This window comes from Tenrec ecaudatus, chromosome 4 (genome assembly GCF_050624435.1).
Source record: "Tenrec ecaudatus isolate mTenEca1 chromosome 4, mTenEca1.hap1, whole genome shotgun sequence".
Taxonomy (NCBI): Eukaryota; Metazoa; Chordata; class Mammalia; order Afrosoricida; family Tenrecidae; genus Tenrec; species Tenrec ecaudatus.
The window spans coordinates 202,526,261-202,546,651 of record NC_134533.1 but is presented as its reverse complement, the minus strand read 5'-3'; the positions used below and the strand labels follow the sequence as shown (position 1 = coordinate 202,546,651).

At 64.1% G+C, this 20,391-nt stretch overlaps 1 protein-coding gene across 1 annotated transcript in view; it reads right to left on the bottom strand.

The window, feature by feature from the left end:
- Positions 1-2,678: 2,678 nt before the first annotated feature.
- Positions 2,679-20,391, bottom strand: part of BSN (bassoon presynaptic cytomatrix protein) — a 109,085-nt gene continuing 91,372 nt past the window's right edge. Inside the window, exons 5-13 of the mRNA XM_075547915.1 lie at positions 19,809-20,342; positions 12,733-19,365; positions 8,486-10,574; positions 7,519-8,276; positions 7,222-7,321; positions 6,647-6,778; positions 6,402-6,455; positions 5,961-6,053; positions 2,679-4,058 (exon numbers count right to left, since the gene is read on the bottom strand). Coding sequence (XP_075404030.1) covers positions 6,415-6,455; positions 6,647-6,778; positions 7,222-7,321; positions 7,519-8,276; positions 8,486-10,574; positions 12,733-19,365; positions 19,809-20,342 — 10,287 coding nt within the window. The 3' untranslated portion in view covers positions 2,679-4,058; positions 5,961-6,053; positions 6,402-6,414. The remainder of the gene's footprint in view (positions 4,059-5,960; positions 6,054-6,401; positions 6,456-6,646; positions 6,779-7,221; positions 7,322-7,518; positions 8,277-8,485; positions 10,575-12,732; positions 19,366-19,808; positions 20,343-20,391) is intronic.

Below are 20,391 nucleotides of genomic sequence, written 5' to 3'. Positions count from 1 at the left end.
GGGCTTGTTGGCAGCACCAGGGGGCAGCACCTACTCACCTGTCTCTAAGCAGAGCCCCTCCAGGGAAGCTGCAGTGTAGACTGGACACCTACAGGACTTCCCTCTGGCACCTTCAAGGTGGGGGTAGGGCACCACACTGTCTGGACACAGCCCCGGGGGGGCTGTGTCCAGCATTTCCTCATCTCTGTCCTTTGTAAACAACTGTGGACAGACAGGGCCCCGTCACATCATCACAGGATTTGGGGATTTGCTCCTTACTGAAGAACAAGCCTCCTCATTTCAGAAAACAGCCCAGAGAGACTCCGAAGGTCATTTATATCAAGTCCCTTTATTCTGAGAGCACAGAATTACCTTGTCACAATACGGGGGTGGGGGGATACTGAGTACCACGAGTTCTCACGGAGCACAGGAGGATGGCACAGGATTCACAGGGTCATGTGGAGGACTCGGGTCATTGCACTTACAACTGTAAACTTGTTGGTTTGACTTTGTACAGTACCCTCCCCCCCCCCCTCGAACGAAGGAGAGAAGGCAAGGAGGGGAGGCAGGGCAGGGAAGCAAAAACAAGACGTGGGAGCTAGCAGGGGAGAGGCGCTGGACCGCTGCCACCCGCCGCCACTCTCCAGGGTGCCTCGCTTGGAGAGGAGGAGCAGGTTTGATCCCAAAGGCTGGATGAGGCGGACAGGCACACAAACACACTCATACGCGGGTTCACATGCACACGCAACGTCTCGTGACTTCGATGGCTCTCCAGGGCCACCCCAGCGCCCATGGCAGTGGGGCAGCAGGTCCCCAGGGATTTCAGGGGTTTCAGTAGATCAGCCTGTTCCCCTGGCCCCTTCGGAGTCCCTGCTGGTGAGTATATTTACAGCATGAGGGGAGGGAAGCAGGGGAGGGGCCAGCAGGGCAGACCTGTGTCTGGAAAGTTCCCCGGGCTCTGGAAGTTAGGTCATACATACTTACTGCCACCCCCCTGCCCCCTTAGGGTGGCCCGAGCCCACACCCTCTGCCCAAGGCCTGCAAGTGGGCAGGGAGGTGATGCCCTTGCTCAGGATGCCGGAGGAGGAGGGTATGGAGGAGGACTGGCCCTCATCCAAGAGACCCCATGTCCATTTGGAGAGGTGCCTCTTGCTCCCACTGCCCAAGGCACCAAATACTGGCCACACGGCCTTGATGCAAAGGCACCAGGGCCACTGCTAGATCCACACAGGCCCGGGGCCTGTGGGAGGGAGCCCCATCCCCCCCCCCCGCTACCCCCCTACCCCAAGGGTGGTCATGTCTCCTGGGAGTTGAGTGGAGGGTGGGAACAGGAACAAGGCAGGCAGGCAGATGGTGTCAGAGATTTCTAAGTCAGGGGGCGTGGCCAGAAGGGAAATTTGCCAAGAACCCAATGTTTCCAGGCCTGAGGCTGGGCAGGCTGGGGGCTACTCCCTGCTGGTCCTCTAAGTATTCAGTCCAGTAGGCCAGTCCCCACACAGACCTGATCCTTGGTGTCCAAAGATGCTGAGTGGTGGCCTCCTTTAGCCCCTAGCTCAGACAGTCCAGGCCTGATCTCTGGGGGCAAGAGCTAGGTGGCCCAGGAGTCCAATGAGGGCTGGAGTGTCAGCCCAGTCACCAGAGGTGGGCCAGGAAGCCTTCCAGAAGGACGTGGAGACCGTATAGAAGAGCGTGAGAATTTTGGGCCCCTGAGAAATGCCACCCCAGAGCGCTCTGGAGGAAAGCCAGGCTTCGAGGGGTCAGGCAGCTACTGCTGCTGCCCTCCTAGCTCGGGGGCAGAGAAGCCAAACAGTGGAATATTAGCGCTGCAGAGATGGGTGGGCAGGGAGACGGATCCTGGGGACAGATAGAGGACCACCCAGGACCCTTCAATTAAGTTCTGTCACTGAGAAGCTTCCTAGGAAACTTTGTCTGAAAGCCACTGTATCATGTCAACGGTCCATCTGTGCTAGTCTCAGATGACGTCAGCGGTCCTCAACACCAGTGCAGAACACCCCCGTTTGTCTTGCACACTCTTCTGCCCCTGGCCTTGGGCCAGGTCTCCTGGCCCAAAGACCTTTGAGTCTCCCGGCCACAGGGAAGAGGCATGGAATGCATCCAGTCCAGCCAGGAGCTGGGTCTAATCTCCAGAACAAAACCAGGCCAGCCCCCTGGGGGAGGAAGGGACAACCAGCAGGCCCCGGCTCAGGACCGAGGCAGAAGGAGCAACAAGAGGCAGCTAGGAGCCCTGTAGTACACTTCCAAAACATTCACGAACACACAGCCTGTGGGGGCTCCTGCAGCATATCTGGCCCCCAGCACCTTCTCGCCTGCCTTTTTTGTTGGACAGAGACCTGCGGGGTGTGAGGTGTGGGGGTAGTGAGGCCACGCTCAGCAGTCATCCCGGCCGGCCCTCAGCAGCTCATGCAGATGGGGGCTAGCAGTACTCCTGAAGGAGAGGTTCGGAGGCAAAAAGAACGCCAAGAGAGAGGGGCGAGCGTTTTGAATGGATGAAATCGTGCAAAGGAGCTGCGAGCTGTGCCGGCTGCGCTGTGGTGCAGGCGGCCACTCACCGGGCAGCAGCGAGTCCTGCTACAGGTCAAACATGCCACAGACTGAGAACTTCATACACACGGTGGGAGTTGGGGTGAAGGCCGGGAGGGGGATATGAGCATATCTATCCAGTTTCTCAATTGCATGTCTGCAATTAAATCCTTATATGTAACAAGGAATTTATTAAATATTAACAGTTGCTTTTGAGGGTTTATATTTCATTGCATAGAACGTTAAGAGTTGAGATTTGTGTGGCTGTGCCCGAGTTGGAGGGTGGCATCCCCCCACCCCTGCCCAGGGAAGGGCCCTGGGGCATGTGGGGGGGAGGGGGAGATGCATCCAGCCCACCAGGTAGGTGACCGGTGCCCTGCTCCCCTGCACAAGGCGCCGGGCCCTTCCTTGGGCTGGCAGCAGCCCTGGCCCTCTGCTCTGAGCATGCCCACTGGAGATGGCTTACGAAGGGCTGGGGTCGCACAGTAAACAGGCGGGCTGAGGGGCCGCCCCCAGACCGCGCCCTGGGGTTGTGCTCTTGGTGGCCGCTGCCCACTATTGCTTCTGAGTCAACGTCTCCCCATGCATGCGCAACAGGGGCAGAGCAGAGAGGAAACCAAACCTTCAGCTGCAAGGTAGAGGTGGAGAGGAGAGGGGCGAGGGGGCAAGCAGAAAGGGGAGGAACAAGGAACCAACGAAAAATGTTCATGAGGTATACATGTAAATTAAACTGGAATGATTAAGGCTGTTCTTGAAATCAAAAGAAACCCCCAGGTGGACGGACGGACAGAGAGCCGGCTGGTCAAGAGGAGACAGTGGTAGAACCACCAGGGCGCTGATGACGGCCGGGGTGGGGGAATGGCTTAGAGATGGTGGCAGGCGCCTGGGCCCACTGCCACCCACGGGCTGGGAGAAGCCTCAGCTGGCATCCACGCCGCTTGTCGGTGCTATGGCCTCTTGTTTCAGTGAAGAGACAGTGGTAGGTCCTAGTGTTTGTAAAGCTCTCCCAACCCCACCCTGGCCACACGGAGGTCTGCCCATGGTCACCCACAGAGCTGGGTGGGTGGGTGAGGGGGCAGGGCCCTTTGGTCACAGAGGGGTCCGGGCCAGCTGGAATGTGAAGGAAACGGAGCCCAGGGCCCCCAGCCCTCGGTCGATTGGATGCCCCTCTCCAAGGCTGTGGAAAAACTTCTGGCATCACAGAGGGAGGGCAGTGTCTGTCGGGAATGGGCAGCGTGTGCCCAAACTCTGTGTATAACGCATTGGAAGCCTGGCCGGCCAGGCCATGCACTCGCCAAGAGGAGGCTGTGGGAGGCGAGGCAGGGCCACCGGGGGCGTGGCTTCCAGAGAGGGGGTGTCCAGCAGGATTCCGGAAAGGCAATGGGGCCCCTGGGCTGCTGGTCTCACTCGCCAGTCCAGCAGGCGCTTCCCTCGGGCAGCCAATGTTGGGAAAGCATCCAGTTCTCACCCAAGGGGCCTGCCCGCCTCGCCCCAGCCGGTGTGAGTCCCGGGGGCCAGGGTGTGCCAGGTTGTGGGTGCTGGGCAGGAGAGAGAGGGGAAGAGGGGCGGGCAGGGGGGGAAAGAGAGAAGGCTTTGTCAAGAACCGTGGACAGCTGCTTTCTACCCCGATGGCGGGCAGCCCTCTCGGCTGAGGGCCTGGCAGGCTCAGCTCCTCCCCACAGACTCCCAGGCCACTGAGGCCAGAGGGCCAGAGGGTGTCCACCCCCACCCCAACCCGCCCTCCACGTGGGCCTGGAGAGGTGGGGTCACAGAGGTGATGGAAAAAGAGTCAGGTTGGTCAGGCTGGGCCTTTACGTTCGCATCACACAGGTTGCGTCTCCTTCTCTGGGAGCACATGAAGTGCAGGTTTTTGTTGAAATGGCAAGGCCTTCCCTGCCAGGCTGCTCCCAGGCCACTTCTGAAGAGCCACGGGTGCCATGGGATGCCACGAGGCGCCACCCCCTGCGGTGCTGACCATGTGGCTCAGTCATCAGCCAACTGCCCAAACTGGAGGGAGACTCCTCTAACCGCCAAGCCTGTGACTGGACCCGGAACACAGCCACGGTGCCTCTCCCTACCCCTGACCCCTCCCTGCGACAGTGCCCTGCTCTGGTCTGGCCCATGCGGCCGTGGGCCTGGGCACAGCTTCTGCTCTGACATCCACTCATTCCGGGGCAGCTCCGGGGAAACGTGGGGCAAAGGCAGGAAGAGCACCGGTGGGCACCACGCCGTGGTGACTGTGGCTGGGGCTATCTGGGGATTATTGCTCGTGCCTGCTATGCCCATCGAAGCCAGCTCCTGCCCCGACCTCCCTCCTGACCTTCACCACTGGGGCTCGAGCTGTGCTGACTGTCACAGGCCACCAGCCTCATCCTGGGCTCAGGACCTCACCTGGGCACATCCCAAGGTCACCTTGCCTCCACCTGGGCAGCTGGGACGCCCTTCTCAGGCGCAGGTGCTGCCCTGCCCCACCCCCCAACACAGGCCAGGGCCCCTGGCTTCACAGAACTGCTTATCTTCAGATAGCACTTCTTTTTTTAATTTAAAAACTGATTTATTCTTTCTCCCTTAATGGTCTACAGCTTTGGAGGTCCAGAACTTGATTTTGTCCCCTGCTGTGCCCCAGCACCCAGCTAGGATTTGACGGACATTTCTTGAGTGGGCAGGGTGGGGCTGCCTGCCTGCCGGCCAAGACTCTCTCAGAGAGACCTGGCTGGCTGCAGCCAGGCCTCAGCCACAGATGCCACATGCATATACGGGCCCACCAAGAGCAGGGAGATGGCGGTGGAGGGGGCAGGGGCGAGCCCAGGGTCCTATCTGTGTAAAGGACTCTGAGAGGCAGGCCACCCTCCCTGCCACGCTGGATGCTGTGCCCTCTTTCTGAGGCACAGCCAGGCCAGGGGAGGCTCCAAGAGGTGGCCTCCCACCCTGCCTTGGTCCCTGAAGTGCAAATGGAGCCAGGCCTCCCACCCAAGGCCCTGCTACTCTCTCCCTGGGCTAACCTAGTCTGGGGCACAGGCTCCCTGTCTTCTCTGCCTTTCCCCCTGTCTACCTGTCTTCCATCTTGCTGGCTGAGAGCCCAGCCTGCATGTCCTGCTCAGAGCCACTGAGCTCTGCAGTTTTGAGACTCCAGGTTCCCACGACTGGCTGGCACAAAGGTGTTGGGGAAGGGGTGTACTCCCCACTTCCCCACTTTCTCCTCCTGGATGGCTTTGGACAGAGGACACTGCATACAGACCTTGGTTTGTGGGCACATCTACTTCTGTGCCTTCTCCTATCTGCCAGCATCTCAGCCAGCTTGGGGGGCCCAGCCTCCCAGGAAGCTGCTTGGCCCACCAGGCCCCACCCAGTTCATATATGCTGGATCTGAGCGGGTCTGGCCAAGAAGGCCTCAGCACTTCACCTGCCCCTGCAGCCCAGCGCTTGGCCCTGATGCTCACCGTTATACGCAGAGTCCAGAGCGGCGTCCAGGCCTCGGACTCCAGAGATTTTTCCACAGCAATGACATCAACTTCCTTCATCTCTGCGAATGCCTGTGGAGCATTGGGAAGTCAGCGAGGAGCGTCATCCCAGCGGGCCCGGCGGCAGCTGGATGCCCACCTTGCTCTGGGGTGGACTGAAGGGGATGGTGAGGAAGGGCAAGGCAATGCTGGCCCTGGCTCCCCTTGGCTGGGACCCCTACTGAGCCGGACTCCCACTGGGGGCCCAGAGCCCAGTACCCCTGACCGAGTCCTCCCTCACATTCCTGAGAGAAGACATGGCACCCCTGGCCTCACTGCAGGCTGAGGGCCAGAACCCTCCCAAGGAACCCCTTGGGATGTCCAGCTCCCACCCCCCACTCCCATTTCCCAGGGAGGCGAGGGCAGGCCCTTCACACTCACCCTGCCGGCCAGGTCACCAGAATGAGGAAAATTTTTTGCCAAAAGCAGAGACGGCTGTGCCAGGGAAAGAGAAGAGTGGCATCAGGGAAGCCGGCCAGATCCCTCCTACTCAGGGCCATCTGGGCACAGCCAGGCCACACTCAGCCGAAGGGCCCCCTGAGGACTCTGGGCAGCAGCAGGTGAGCCCTCAGGCTGCCCTGTGGCAGGGTGGCTGAGCCTGGAAATTGCCTGTGGGCAGTGCATACCTTCTGTCAGCTTGCCGGCTTGCTCAGCTGCCCCCCCGGGGAGGATCTTGGAGAACACACTATCCCCTTCAGCACCTGGCTGGCCAGCAGGAGCCCCCGGGGGCCCACTGGGCTTGGCTCCGGCCTTCACGCCTAGGGGGACAAGAAAGCACTGTGAGGGGCCACGTGGGGTCTGGGTGGGTGAAGGAGTCGGAGCCCAGGTACCTTGTGAGGTTGGCGGGTGAGGGGGATGGAGGAGTGCTGGGAGGAAGGTCAAAACAGGGAGGAAAAGGGTGGCAAGAAATAGAGGAGGGTGAGGAAGGGGCAGGGAGGGTAAGGAGGTGCGGGAGGGGAGGGGAAAGAAGGAAGGAGCCGTGGTCTGGACCTTGGGCCCACGGGTCCCTCCTGGGTCTCGGCCAAGAGCTGCCCAGGATGTGGCCCCATTGACCCATCCTGGTCCTAGAACTCTACCCCCAGGCTGGCTTCCTGCTGGGGAGGTCTGCCGCCAACTGGGTGGGGGTAAGGGGTAGCTGAGGGTGCAAGAGGGCTGGTGGTCAGCCCACCCAGGTCCTCTGGGCAGCAGGGCATGGGCTCACCTGTTGGTCCAGGTCCTGGAGGTGGCTGAGCCTGGGGTGGCTTCCCCTGTGGCGGGGCTTTGGCTGTCCCTTTAGTGCCCTCAGCCTGCTCTGCCCGAGGCTGCAACACAAAGCACACAGTTAAGATACCACCTGTTGCCCCCCTTCCCCCTCCCCGCCTCATCAAGAGCTGGGGGAGGAGCACACTGCAAGCACAGCGCCCACGTGGGGGGCGGCGGGGGGGGGGGGGGAGGGAAGAGACACAGGAAGGTCCACACTCCAGACCCCTCCCACCCTGTCCCTGGGGGCTCTACTTACTGGTCCTGCAGGCTGGGGACCTGTGGCTGCGGTGGGCCCTGGCTGAGCTTTCCCCACCGGCTGGCTGGCAGCAGGGGCCGGGCCCCGGGCGGCGGTCTGACCCTGCTGCTGCAGCCTGGTTTGCTGCTGCGGCTGGGGCTGCTGGGCCGGCTGCCGCTGCTGCGCCTGTGGCTGGCGTGTGGCTGCCGCTGCGGGCCCCTGCCTGGGGAGGGGTGGCTGGGACTGCTGCTGGGACCCCGGAGGCACCTGCCGACCCTGCGGCTGGGGCGGGGCTTCTGGCTTTGGCTGCAGAGCGCTGGGGCCGCCAGGGTGGGCCTGACGGGAGCCCTTCTTGCTCTCGGGCACGTGATGGTACGCCCGGGACGGCTGAGAGTATTCTGCCGCCGAGCTGGGGTACCCCGGCTGGCTCTTCTTCGGCATGGCTGGGGCGGGGCCGGGCTGTGAGTGGCGCCCCGGGTCCCGAGCGTGCGGCTTGGCGGCCCTCCGGCTGGGCTCCTCGCCGGCGTGGCGGCCCGAGTGCCGCCCGTGGTCGCCGTGGTGGCGGTGGTCCTTGGCGGGCGCGTGGCGGCTGTCTTCGTGCGCCCACAGGCCCTCCTCGGGGGGCTCGTCGTAGTCGTGGTAGCTGTGCCTGGCTGCGCCTCGCTTCTGGGAGGAGGCGGCGGCGGAGGCCGTGTGGCCCCCGTGGTGCCTGAGCCGGTCAGAGCGGGCATCCCGGGGTTTATCAAACCAGTCCGTCTCCTCCTGGCCCAGGTGATAGGCTTCGGAGACCAAAAACAGAGCAGCGTCAGCCCGGGGCTGGCCGCTGGGGACGGCCCAGCTGAAGCCATGCAGGGAAAGCAGGGGGCGGGGCGGGCGCACGCGGAGCACCGGGCTCTCAGGCCTCCCGCCCACCACCGAGGGCCGGCAAGGTGGGCGGTCGACAGCAGGCCCCCCGAGCCCCGCAGAAATCACCCCCGGCCGCCATTACCTTCGCTGTCGGAAACCACGCAGTGGGTGTCGTCCAGGACATAGCCCTCCTCGCGCTCGTAGGTGCGGGCTCGTGGCCCGTCCTTGGCGTGCTCCTGGACGTCCGGCATGGAGTGGCTGGAGCAGAATGGCGGGCAGGCCTCTCCCGGAGGCAGGGCGCCCCCGGCGGGGCGCGGCCGCCCCAAGGGGCTGACGGGGCTCTCCTCCTCGGAAGCCTGACTGCGCATGGGGGGCCGGGCTCGGCCATGGGCCATGCCCAGGGACGAGGGCTTGGGGCCCGCTTTCTGAAACCGCTCCACGGGCTCGCGCTCGTACCCCTTACCCCGGCCCCCAAAGTCGTGGCCGGACAGCTTCTCGCCACCGTACGAGGAGGCCGCTCGGGGCCGGCTGGTGCCGTATACGCGGTCGTCCTCCTCGGCCGAGTCCCGGCTGGACACCCCGTAGTACCGCTGCTGTTCGTACACGTTCTTCTTGAGCCCATAGGTGACTTCATCCTGGAACTTCCTGCTCCGAGAGCCCAGACTGCTGCTGGCAGCAGGGGGAGGGTAGGAGGCCAGGTCCGACTCCACGTCTTTGGCCTCTTCGATGGGGGAGAACTTGGAGATCTTTTGCTCCATGCCCTGCTTGCGGTGCTTGCTGCGCTTGGAGGAGACTGCCGCCGGGGCCATGCACTTGGACGGATGCTTGGGCCCCACGGGGCCTACGCCATACTTCTCCGTGCTGTACTTCTCTGCTCGAGCTCCGTGCCTGTAGTCACTGTCGCTGTAGTAGTGGGAGGCGGCGGGCCGGCCGTTGCTCTCCATGCCACGGTGGTGGCTGCCCTTGCCACGGGGGTCGTAAGCATCTTCCTCAGACTCCTCCTCCCCTCTGCCGTAACAGCAGGGCAGGGCAGGGCCCTCGTGGCTACCCGGCTCCCCAGGCTCCTTTCCGGGGCGTCCACTGACACCGGGCCCCAGCGGCTCCAGGCGCTGGCTGTCCGGGCCAGTGGAGCTGCTGTCTTTGGTCAGCTCGCTGATGTCATCGATCATCACGTAGTTCCGGGGCACGCTCTGCTCCAGGCTGGTATAGGGTGACTCCGAGGGGTAGGTGGGGGCTGGGCTTTGGCCCGCGCTGTTCCGCTCGCTGGCCCGGGACAGGTCAGCGACCTGGGCCTGCTCATAGCTGCTGCTCACTGCTGGGCCACTGTAGCTGGTGTCAGAGGGGGCCGCTGACATGGCCGCCACAGGGCTGGGGATCACCTCATAGTTGGTGGGCACCTTCTGCTCTAAGTCTGCTAGCGACGTCTGGCGTGGCTTCTGGTGCGGGGCCCGGCTGTCAGCTTGGCCCGGGAAATGGGGGCTCTGGGTGGTTGGCATGGGCGTTGGGGCTGAATAGTGGCCTGTGGGCCGGAGAGCTCGCTGGCTTGGCAGCCCGGGCTCCGCTGGGTAACTGGTGCCAGAAGGGTAGGTAGGCGCTGGGTACGTGCTGGGGCCCGAGTAGGAGGGCGCCTGGTGGGCCGGGAACCCATCCGGAGCTGGCCCGCCGGTGCTCACAGAGTATGGCGCTGCTGGAGGTGGGAGTCGCGGCTGGTGGTAGGCAGTGGGCCCAGCAGGGGTGGCGGGAATGGCTGCGGTGGCGGGGAAATCAGCATACTGGGCAGCAGGGGCGGCCACACAGCCTTGGAGCCGCAGCTGGTTGAGCTCGCTGTCCGACAGGTAGTCACGATGCTCGCCCAGGCCACGCAGGAGAGGGTAGTCGCGGCTACCCCGGTCCTTGGCCAGAGACTCTTTGCGTTGCGTGATGCCCAGCTCCAGGTACTTGAGCTTGGCGTCGATCTCCTTCTCCTCTTCATCCAGCTCTGCCTGCTTCTTGCGCAGCTGGGTGGACTCATGCTCCACCAGCCGCAGGTCCCGGTCCAGCTCCCGGAGCAGGCTCGCCTTCGTAATGGCGGGGACGGCGGTGGGCCCCGCCAGCCCACGCTGCACCAGGCTGGCCGCGTACAGTTGGGGGGGTGCCTGGCTGGCCAGGGGCAGGTGAGCCTCCTCTGGAGGAGGGCTGGGCAGTGTCCGCTTCACCTTGCGGACCAGGCCGTTGGGTGGCTGCGCCGACACCTGAGACAGAGGGAAGGGCGGGCAGCACTGAGACCTTGGGTGTAGGCGCCAGGCGGGTGGTGGGGAGAAAGCCCAGGCCTGCACTGGGGTAGGGGCCAAGCCCCCTAATGTGTCAGTGCCCTGACTCACCAGACACCAGGCAGCCTGCACAAATGCCCTCCCACCCGTGGACCTTGGTTTCTTTGCCACGGTGGGGAGCCCAGGCCCATTTCTATGAGCCTTCCCATTCCCGCACTCGGAGCTGCGGAGAAGCAGGTGGATTTTCCTCTGTGCTGGACCACCTACCATGGGCCTGGCAGCTGCTGGGGTGAAGAGAGCATGGTCTAGGTTTGGGTTCTGGTGACCTGGGGTGAAAGAGGGGCCATGGACAGAAACGAGGTGGGCCCTGGGTTGGCCAGCCTCCCTAGAGGATCATGGGAAGGGTCTCAGACTGACTGCACATCAGCTGCTGCAAGCACCATCTTCTACTGTCCTGGTAGGCACACTCCTCTCTTAAGGGGACAGACTGCCCTGCTGCTGGCCCAGCCTCTTCACTCAGAACCGTTTCTGCCACAGCCCCAGCTCTGCACTCTCGGCCCACTGGCAGCCTTCCAGGGCCTCTGCAGCCCTGGCTTTGTGTGCACATCTTCCTGCTCATCATGGCCCTCAGCAGGACCTGAAGGTACCCCTCGGGCCTGCCCGTGGCCTCTTGTTCCCAGCTCTCCCCAGGCACCCCAGGATTCTGAGTTAGAGTTTCATGGACCACCCCAAACACTGGGGATGGGGAAGGGGCTTCTAACTTTTTGCCAGGTCAAGGAGGAGTTACATAAAAACTCCCCGCCTACTGCTAGCTATTATGTTGTAAAAGAGTAAGTGTCCCCATTTCAGAATGAATGGTGAGATTTCAATGGATTATGCTGAACCTCAACCTTCCACTCTGTTGTCTCATTGTGTCCACATACCCACAAGGGGCCATGGTGACTGGGCAGTAGCCCGATAGCCCACGGGGTCTCTGTCCCACTCCAGCCTGGAGCTAAGACCACCATGCCTCTCTGACTTGCTCCCTTGACTCCCAGTCCCATCTTCCCTGGATGTACCAGGGGTCCTTTGCCTACATCACCTCTGCCACCCACTGCACGGCAGGTCTGCCGGTGTTCTGGTGTGTGGTGGCTACAAGTTGGGCTACTACCTACAAGGTCAGCAGTTCAAAACCACCAGGAGAAAGGCAGGGCTTTCTACACCCATAAAGAGTTGACAGTCTCTGAAACTCACAGGGGGCAGTTCGACCCTGCCCTGGAGGTCCCTATGAGTCAGTACCGCCTCCATAGCAGTGAGTTTGGGTTTGGGGGTTGTCTTTTCGTCTTGTCTTTCAATACCCCACAATCCTCTCTCTGGGGGCACTGCTACAATGGCTTTCTTCAGCTCACATCCTGCCCAGGGGCCTTCCTAAAATCCCACCTTGTCCTGCCTTGCCTGTCTAAAACCTCCGGACCATCCCAGGGCCTTCAGGGACGGCCACCCTCCTGAGCCTGAACTGAAGTCAGGTCTCACAAGCCCCTCCGCTTGCTCACCGCTGCAGCCCCAGCCAGTCGCCCCAGGGTATCATTCACAACTGAGCCAGACACAGCAAGCGGATGTTCTAGGGGCTCCTGTTTTGGGGACACACAGCCGTTGAGCAGAAGTAGGGCCAAGGTAGGGGTGGAGCACGCAGTGTGATTGGGAACAGCTACAGCCAGCTGGTTGTGATGTGCCAAGGAAGTTGGGCTCCGGAGGGTGGGCAGGCCAGGCCTGTGGTCCTGACTTTCCCGGGGGACATCATGGCAAAGTTTTGAATGGGAGGGCCTGGGCTGGAGAGGAGAACTGAGGGGACCTGGAGGGGAGGGTGAGGTGGGGTGGGGGGGCAGCATAGACAGCTCATGGCCTCTGTGCCAGGGGTGGGTAGAGAGTGGCCGGGCCGAGGAGGGTAAGGTTTCTTGCGCGTTATCTACAGGGGCAGGCCTGTGGGTGTACCTGAATGCGGACAGAGCTGCCTAGACTGGGCTTGGGGCTCCACCAGATGGGCAGAGAGAAGTGGCCATCGTGGCCTCCCTCCCTTGAGGCCCCTACCCCCACCCCAAAAAATAAGCCCTCCCCAGGCATTGGCCTCTGCCCCACCCTAGACCAGCCCCTGTGCCCATACCTGGCTACCCAGCCCCCCCTGGTGCTGGTAGAGGGAGAACCTCTCTTTGGCAGACTCCTCGGCGGTGGGGCTGAGGGGCTTAGGGTCAGACAAGGACCGCTGCAGGGTCTTCATGGGGCGAGGCAGCGTCTGCTGGCGGAGAGCGCTGTCGGCCGCGAAGTGCTTCTGGGGGCTCACGTGGGCCTTGTTCAGCCTCTCACTGGAGACAAAGGAGGTGTCCAGGAGCCGGTGCGGGGACAGAGGTGAGACCGGTGAGTAGAGGACCTGGGGGGATTTGGGGGGCTGGCGGCCTACCAGCTGTGAGAGGGAGTCAAGGGGCAAGTGAGCCTGGTACCCAATCTCCAGAGGATCTGGCTTCTTCTTGTCAAACCTGCCCAGGGGCCCCGGGGTGACAAGCTGGATGCTGGGCAGGTACGGGCTAATGGTGGCTGGCCCTATGATCTGCGGTGCGTGGGCCTGCACGTCGGGCTCCGTCTGGCAGGCCAGGCTCTCCCCGCGGCCGGTTTTCTCTGGAGCAGAGATGTACCGGATGATCTCCACCTTGGGGTCGGTGGCAGCAGTGATGTGGATGGCTGGAGAGACCCTGGGCAGCTGGTCAGGCTCGGTCTGCACAGAGCAGTCGCTGATGGTCTGGATGGCCACACTGCTCGTGGCTCGGGCTGCGGTGGCAGAGGCGGATGAGGAGGCCGTGGCGCTAGCAGCGGCATCGTGCTTGCTGTCTGAGCCTGAGTCTGAGTGACGGGAGAGACGGGTCCGGCGACGGCGAACCGGTTGCTCCCACTCGGCGTTGTCCTCATCGTCGGTCTGCACGCTGCAGTCGGTGCTCCGCCGTGTGCGCCGCCGCCGGCTCTGGAGGTAGCGGCCCTCCCCTTCCTCGTCGTCGGTCTGCACGCTGCTGTCCGCAATCCTCTTGACCGGGCTGGTCTCGGGTCCTGCCGCCGATGCTGGGTCCTGCTCGCAGACGTCCCGCAGGCGCGGCATGGAGTGCCGCTTCTTGATGCCGCTGCGGCTTGCCTCCCACAGCTCCTCCGTTTGCAGGGACATGTCAGAGGCGGAGCTGGGGAGGCCACGGTGCAGCACGTGCTCGCGGGGCTGCCCAGGTCCGTCTGGCCCTGCCACAGCAATGAATGCCGTGTTAGTCAGAGGGGGCCAGTACTGGCCATTCTGGGCCAGCTCCGCTGTGGCTGTGGCGGTGCCCCGAGCCGGTGCCTCACAGACTGCAGGGAAGGGAGCCTTCTGGCGATGCTTCTGCTCCTCTAGTTGCTGCTGCAGCTGCTGCTGCAGCTGCTGGATCTGCTCCAGCTGCAGGCGCTGCTGGGCTAGCTGCTCCCGCTGCAGTGCAAACTGAGCCTGCCGCTCCTCCTGCTGCTGCTGCAGCACGTGGTGTTTGATGGTCTGCAGCTCCTGCAGCTCCCGCTGCACCAGCAGCTGCTCCTCCTCGCGATGCCTTTGCAGCTCCACACGCTCCCGCTCCAACTCCTCCTGCAGCCGCAGCTGCCGCAGCTTCTCCAGTTCCACCCGCTCCCGCTCCAGTTGTAGCAGCTGCTCCTGCTGCTTCCGTTGCTTTTCCTCCTGCGAGGCTTCCTCCTTCTCGTGCCCTGCCCGGGCCCCACTGCCAGGCCCAGGCGCAGCATCCCCTGGAGGCTTGTGGGCGGTCATGGGGATTGGGGTTGGGGCTGCTGCAGCCTCCTTGACGGCTGCAGGGGTGGCTGTGGCAAGTGCTTCTTCTCGGGCAGCCCCTGCAGGCAACTCTGGCCTTGGCGGGCCCCCAGCCCTGGGGGCCTTGGCAGCAGCAGGCTTCCCCAGATAGACAGGGCCCTCAGCAGGTGGGATGGCGGGAGCTGCCGGGAATCTGCTTGGTGCTGGATACCGGTAGAGCCCTGCAGGCCCAAGAGGTACCCGGGGGGCGATCACAGGCATGCGTGCCAGGCTGGTGAGTGGCACGGCTGCCACGCCCCCGGCCGCGTACGGTCTGTACATGCTGCCCCGCACCATGGGCCGCAGCACCGACGCAGGCTGCGTGGTGATGGGCAGTGTTGCGGCAATCGGGGTGTTGATGGTTGAGTAGATCATGCCGTCGGCCGCACGCACGGTGGCTGTAGATGGCAGCAGCTGCCTGATGGCTGCACCCTGGCCAGCTGCAGGCCCATACTGGGCCAGGTTCCCAGGACTTGGGTGGCCCTCTGGGAAAGTGGGGTTCCCTAGGAGGTCAGGCCTGAGGGGGGCGCTGAGCACAGACCCCGGCTGGGGCGGGTACTGCATGAGGTCAGGCCCCCCGCTGCTGCCGCTGTGCCGCCCGCCATACTGGTCCATGGAGTTGAGGGCAGCGCACATGCGGCTGATCTCCCGGGCTGTGGTGGCGCTGTACTGGGCCAGGCTGGCCTCCTGGAAGCCAGCTGCGTCTGCCCTCGGGCTGTACCTGTGGTCTGAGTAGATATTCGACACGGAGCTGTAGCGCCGCATGGGCAGTGGGTGACTCAGCAGGTCTGTGGGGTGCCGCAGATCTGTGAAGGACCCATACTGAAGGCCCTGTCCGAGGAAGCGGCCGTCGGCGAAGCCCAGGCTGTAGGAGTGCTTCAGGGAGCTGAGATCCATGGCTGAGTCTCTGCTGGGGCCCTGCAAGAGCTGCCCAAGTCGGTGGGCGTGGAAGTTCAGGCCAGCCTCGGCCAGATTGGTGTCAGACATGGAGGAGTACAGCCTGCCAGGCAGGGCCTGTGGGTAGGGCCTCTGCTCCTCGTGGGGCCTGGGCCCCATGACTCCCTGTGCCCGGTAGGTGGGGGGCTCTGGGGGCTCCGGGTCCCGGGGACCATAGAAGGGGCTGCTGCCTTGGCCGGGCGTGGCAGCCTCTGCCACACTCTTCTCAGGCACACTGGGGGCAGGATGGAAGGTCCCGGTGCAGCTGCTGCCAAAAGGGAGCTTGTAGACCATGTCGCAGCAAGCCAGCTGGCTCTCGGGCCGCATCCCGGTGAGGTCCAGCGCATTCGCTGGCTCCTCCGGGAGCAGCGCTGTCATGGGTCCGGCAGTGCCCTCTCCCATCTGTACCACCACAGTGTGGGGCTTCCTGGCAGCCGGCAGAGGGTGGGGCCGGAGCTCTGCAGGCGTGGCCCGGTGGGGCTCCACCCCAGATTCTGGCACTGGGCCTGCCTTGAGGCCAACACCCTGGGCGGTGCCCATCGGGGTAATCAAAACGTCCCTTCTGGCCAGCGGGGCTACCTGGTTGGGCAGGTTATACCTGGCAAACTTGGCCTCCCTGGGTCTTCCCCGAGGCCCCCCTCGATATGGGGCGGTCTGGACGGCCTGCTCTACCTGCTTGACCTGGGCCAGGCACACGGGGCTACCTGCCCCCTGGCCAAAGTCCAGCCGACTCTGGAAAGGGTCCCCGTAGACGGCAGGCTGCTTTGGCTGGGACATGAGCACAGACGAGGCCATGGTGATGCTCACGGTGGTGGCCGTGCCGAGGAAGGCGTGGGTCTGCTCCTGGGCATTGAGGTTGATAACCAGGGGCTGCACAGCCGTTGACTGCCGACCTGGGAGCGGGTCGAGGGCAAGACCGTACTTCCTCGCTTCCACTGCAAGAGAGGTCAGGTCCATGCCCTGGTCAGTCAGGATGATGGGCGTGGGCTTGACAGCCGTGCGGAGGTCTACCACAGCACTGCCAGGGGCCCTGGGGCCTGGCTCCACCCTGGACGTCCCAGGGACAGAGGAGATCCGACACAGGGAGATGTTCTCAGCAGGCAGGGCACCCCAGCCATACAGAGCCAAGGGTCCATCAGCCCCAGCACTGGGTGCCCGAGGGAGGCCCGGGCCCCCCTGGGGCTCTGGGGGCAGCTGGGATGCACTCGGAGGTGTTGTCTGGCTGTAGCTGTGGGTAATAAGCTGGGAGCCATTTGGTGAGCACACTGGAGAGGTGGAGGCACTGGCATGGACCATCCTGGGCTGGCTAGAGGCATCAGATGCCAGTGTGATGACCAGAAAGGGAGACTCCGGAGGGGGTGGCTGCCAAGCGTGGCGAGGAGCGCCAGGCCTGTGCGGGGTCTGTGTCCCCTGGGCCACCATGGGGGCGGGGGCAGAGCCACTTGGGCTCCGTTGTGCATCTGAGGCAGGGGTGGGGCTTGGCGTCTGTGTAGAAAACTCTGCAGTGGCCCTTGGGCCCAGCTTGCCAGGGGAGAAGGCGGGGCTCTCTGAGGGGGAGGACGGAGAAAGGGGTGGGCTGGAACCCACGAAATAGGAATATGCCCTGGGGGCCTGGGAGATGCTGCTCTGGCCATCGCTTGGGAGGGGCTTCTCTCTGGCAGCCCGCCTGCCACGGCCGCCAGCCGGGGGTGGCTCCTCTGTTTGGGACCCGTAGTTTGCAGTGGTGGGGCTCTGCCCATAGCTGCGGTCTGTGGAAGGGGACGGGCTGTGCTCTGAGCCCATGGGGGAGGAAGGAGTCACATACCCGCGAGGCAGGCCAGCGGGGCCCGGAGCCACGGCCACGGCTGCCGCTGGGGCCCCAGGACCCTGTGGGAAGGGCATGCCCACCTCCTTGGACACAGAGCTGGGCGAGGCGGGAGAACTGTGCAGTTTGACAGGGTCCTGGGGCTCCTTCGCAAAGTGCTGGGTGACTCGGACGTCCGGGATGACGCGGCCCCCACTGCTGTCCAAGGAGGTGGAGGTGGAGCTGGAGAAGGACATCGGGGCAGCGAGCTGGGTCGGGCTGGTCCCGGGGGTCAGAGGGCCACCATTCTGCTTCATGGGGTCCGTGTACGCGCTCTCAGCGTTCAGGAACTGCCGCTCCTTCTTCTTGTCCTCTGTGAAGGCCAGGTCCCGCGAGGAGGCCTGGCGCATCCGCGCGATGCTCTGCGACGTCTGCAGGATCTCCTCGTACACAGCGGATGCGCCCTCCGAGGCAGGCTGGGCGGCCCCGCCATAGTCACGGTCCGCAGGCTCCTGGTATTCGAAGGGGCCAGGGCCACGCGGGGCGGGGGGCTGGGAGGGGCCTCCCGCTGCCCGGCCCTGCTGCCGCTGGAGCAACTCAGCCCTGCGCATCATCTCTTCGTAGGCCTCCTCGGCGCTCTTGAGGGGTCGGCCGGCACTGGGGGTGGAGGAGCCGCCCGCGGGCATCTCCGTGGGCGAGTAGAGGGACATGCAGGTGGGCAGGTTGTACTCACTGCCCGACTTGTAGAGCCGGGCGGGGCCGTGGCCATCCAGGGCCTCGGCCTCCGAGTCGAGGGAGGGGGAGGGCGAGTACTCGGAGCAGGAGGAGCGGTGCAGCTCCTCCATCTCCGCCGCCTGCCGCAGCTCCTCTGTCGGGGAGGCGTCCTCGATAGGGGACAGGTTGCTGGGCGGCGTTTTGGAGCGCTCCCTGCGCCGCTGGGCCCGCAGCTCTTCCTTGTCCCGCCGGGTCTTGCGCGCGGTACTGCGAATGCGCTGCTGCTCCACTTCGCGCATCTTCTCCTGCTCCCGCAGCAGCTCCTCCTCCTCGCGCAGCTCCTCCTCCTCCGAAGAGTCCTCGATGGTGGGCAGCAGGGGTCCGTGGGAGCGGTGCCGGGCTTTGCGTTGTTGCTTCGCCTCCTCCAGCCGCTGTTTGCGGCTGGGGCTGCTGTCGCTGTCCTCCTCCAGCGAGGACAGGGAGGTGGGCGAGGTGCCCGAGGTGTAGCTGGGGGTGGAGGCGGGCAGGGTGGAGGAGTGCTCCCCACGGGAGCGGTCCTCCGGGGAGCCGGTCAGGCTCTCCATCTCCAGCTCTGGCTCCCGGTCCAGGCTGGGGTCGGGGCCCTGGCCCAGGTCCAGCTCGTGGCCGTAGCTGCCCGTGTTGTTGAGCTCAATGGTCTTGAACCGGCGGAGCCCTCCCTGCAGGACCCCACTGCTGTCGGTGGCAGCCGCTTCAGCAGGGCCTCCCTCGGAGAGCAGCTCTTCATAGCCTGTGGTGGCATTGTGGGGCAGGCGCCTTTTGGTCAGAGCTGGCTCCTGGCTGGGCTCCACCCTGGGCCTGCCTCCCCTCTGGGCACTGTGTTTGGTCAGGCCAGGCCTGGAGGCGACTGCTTCCTCGTCCTCCAGGTTGTCCTCCTCCGCGCTCATCTCCAGGATCTGCCTCCGCATGAACTCCTCGTCGGTCAGCGCTGCTGCCCTGGCTGGAGCCTTCGGGGGCAATGGGGACAGGCCACCCTCGCTGCTGTCCTCCACATAGTCGTGCCGGAGCTGACTGCCAAAGTCGTCTGAGGACTCAGCTGTGTCCCGCCGCTCCCTCTGGCCTCCCCATTCGAGAGAGACCCCCTCTTCCTCCAGAATATCCTCCAGCTCCTCATCAGAGTCAAAGGCCTCCGGCATGATGGACAGGGAGTGGGGCCGCCGCTTCTGCTCCTCCAGACTGCTGCTTCTGCCACTGTGACTGAGTGGCCTGCCCTGCTTGCCGCTGGGGGCCAGACCCTGGGCCTCCAGTGAGGGCCGCATGCCGCTCCCTACTTTGTGGAGCTCCGAGGGGCTAGGCGGGCACGGCTCCGTCACCCCTGCACTGTCTAGCTGCTCCACCTCCTGCTGGACGACGCCCGTGATCTCGCTCTGGGAGCTGGAGATGCCGTCTGAGGAGTAGCCGGTGTCACTGAGGCTCTGTGGGCTCCGAGACAGGTCCTGGGAGTAAGGCTTGCCCACCAGCTCCTGCAGCAGGGCGAGAAGCGGCACTGAGCCCTCACCAACCCAGGGCCCCAGGGAAGGCCTCTCTGTCGCCCAGGTGTTCAGGGCTCGCCGCCCACCCAGCTTTCTGGACCTGCATAACTTACAAGTGTCATGGCAAGGTTCTCCCCACGCCACCCACCCTCGCCAACAGCCCTGGGTTCTCAAACAGCAAATGGTACTAAGAACCAGCAAGGCATCCAACAAGATCCTAGAGTTAGGCTGGAACTCACAGGCTTCAGGCCCACTACAGCCTCATCTAGACTCTCCTTCAGCTGGGGTGGCCCTGCCCTCCCCAGAGGCCCCCTGGGACCTGCCCAGGGGGTAGGGTGGGGTGGGGTGAGAGGGGTGTCTTCATCCTCAGCCCCAGAAGAGGCAGCCCTTTGTGGAACTACCCCATCTGAGAGCTGGGGTTCTTCAGGACTGACCTCTGTCTCCCCACCTTTGGGGGCTTCTGGGACAGCCTTGCTGACAGGAGCGGCAGGCTCAGTTCTCTGGGCCACACTCTTCGCTTTTGCAGTCCCAGGGGGCGGGGCTGTCTCTGCAGGTGGCTTCGGCCCAGTCTCTGCTTTAGCTGGGATTCCTGCCTTCTTCTCCTGGGCAGTGCCTGGGGTCCTGCTGGGCTCAGAAACCTTGAAGGGCTTGGCCTGGGGGCTGGCCTTGGCGGGCTGTGGGCTGGTCTTGGCGGGCAGGGGGCTGGCCTTGGCAGTCTGTGGGCTGGCCTTGGCAGGCTGAGGGCTGGCCTTGGCGTGCAGGGGGCTGGCCTTGGCAGGCAGGGGACTGGCTTTGGTGGGCTGGGGGCCTGATGGCTGGCCCAGCCCTGGTGGCCCTTTCTGTTTCACAGGAGTTGTCCCAGCTGCACGTTGAGGGGCCCCTATGGGGAGCTGCGGTGGGGTGGGCTCTCCCAGGCTGCCCTCCAGCAGTCGTTTCGTTTGGCAGTTCAGACAGAGCCACTCGGTTTTCTGCAAGGAAATGAGAGAGAGTGGATGGAGGCCACGTAGTTCTCAAGGG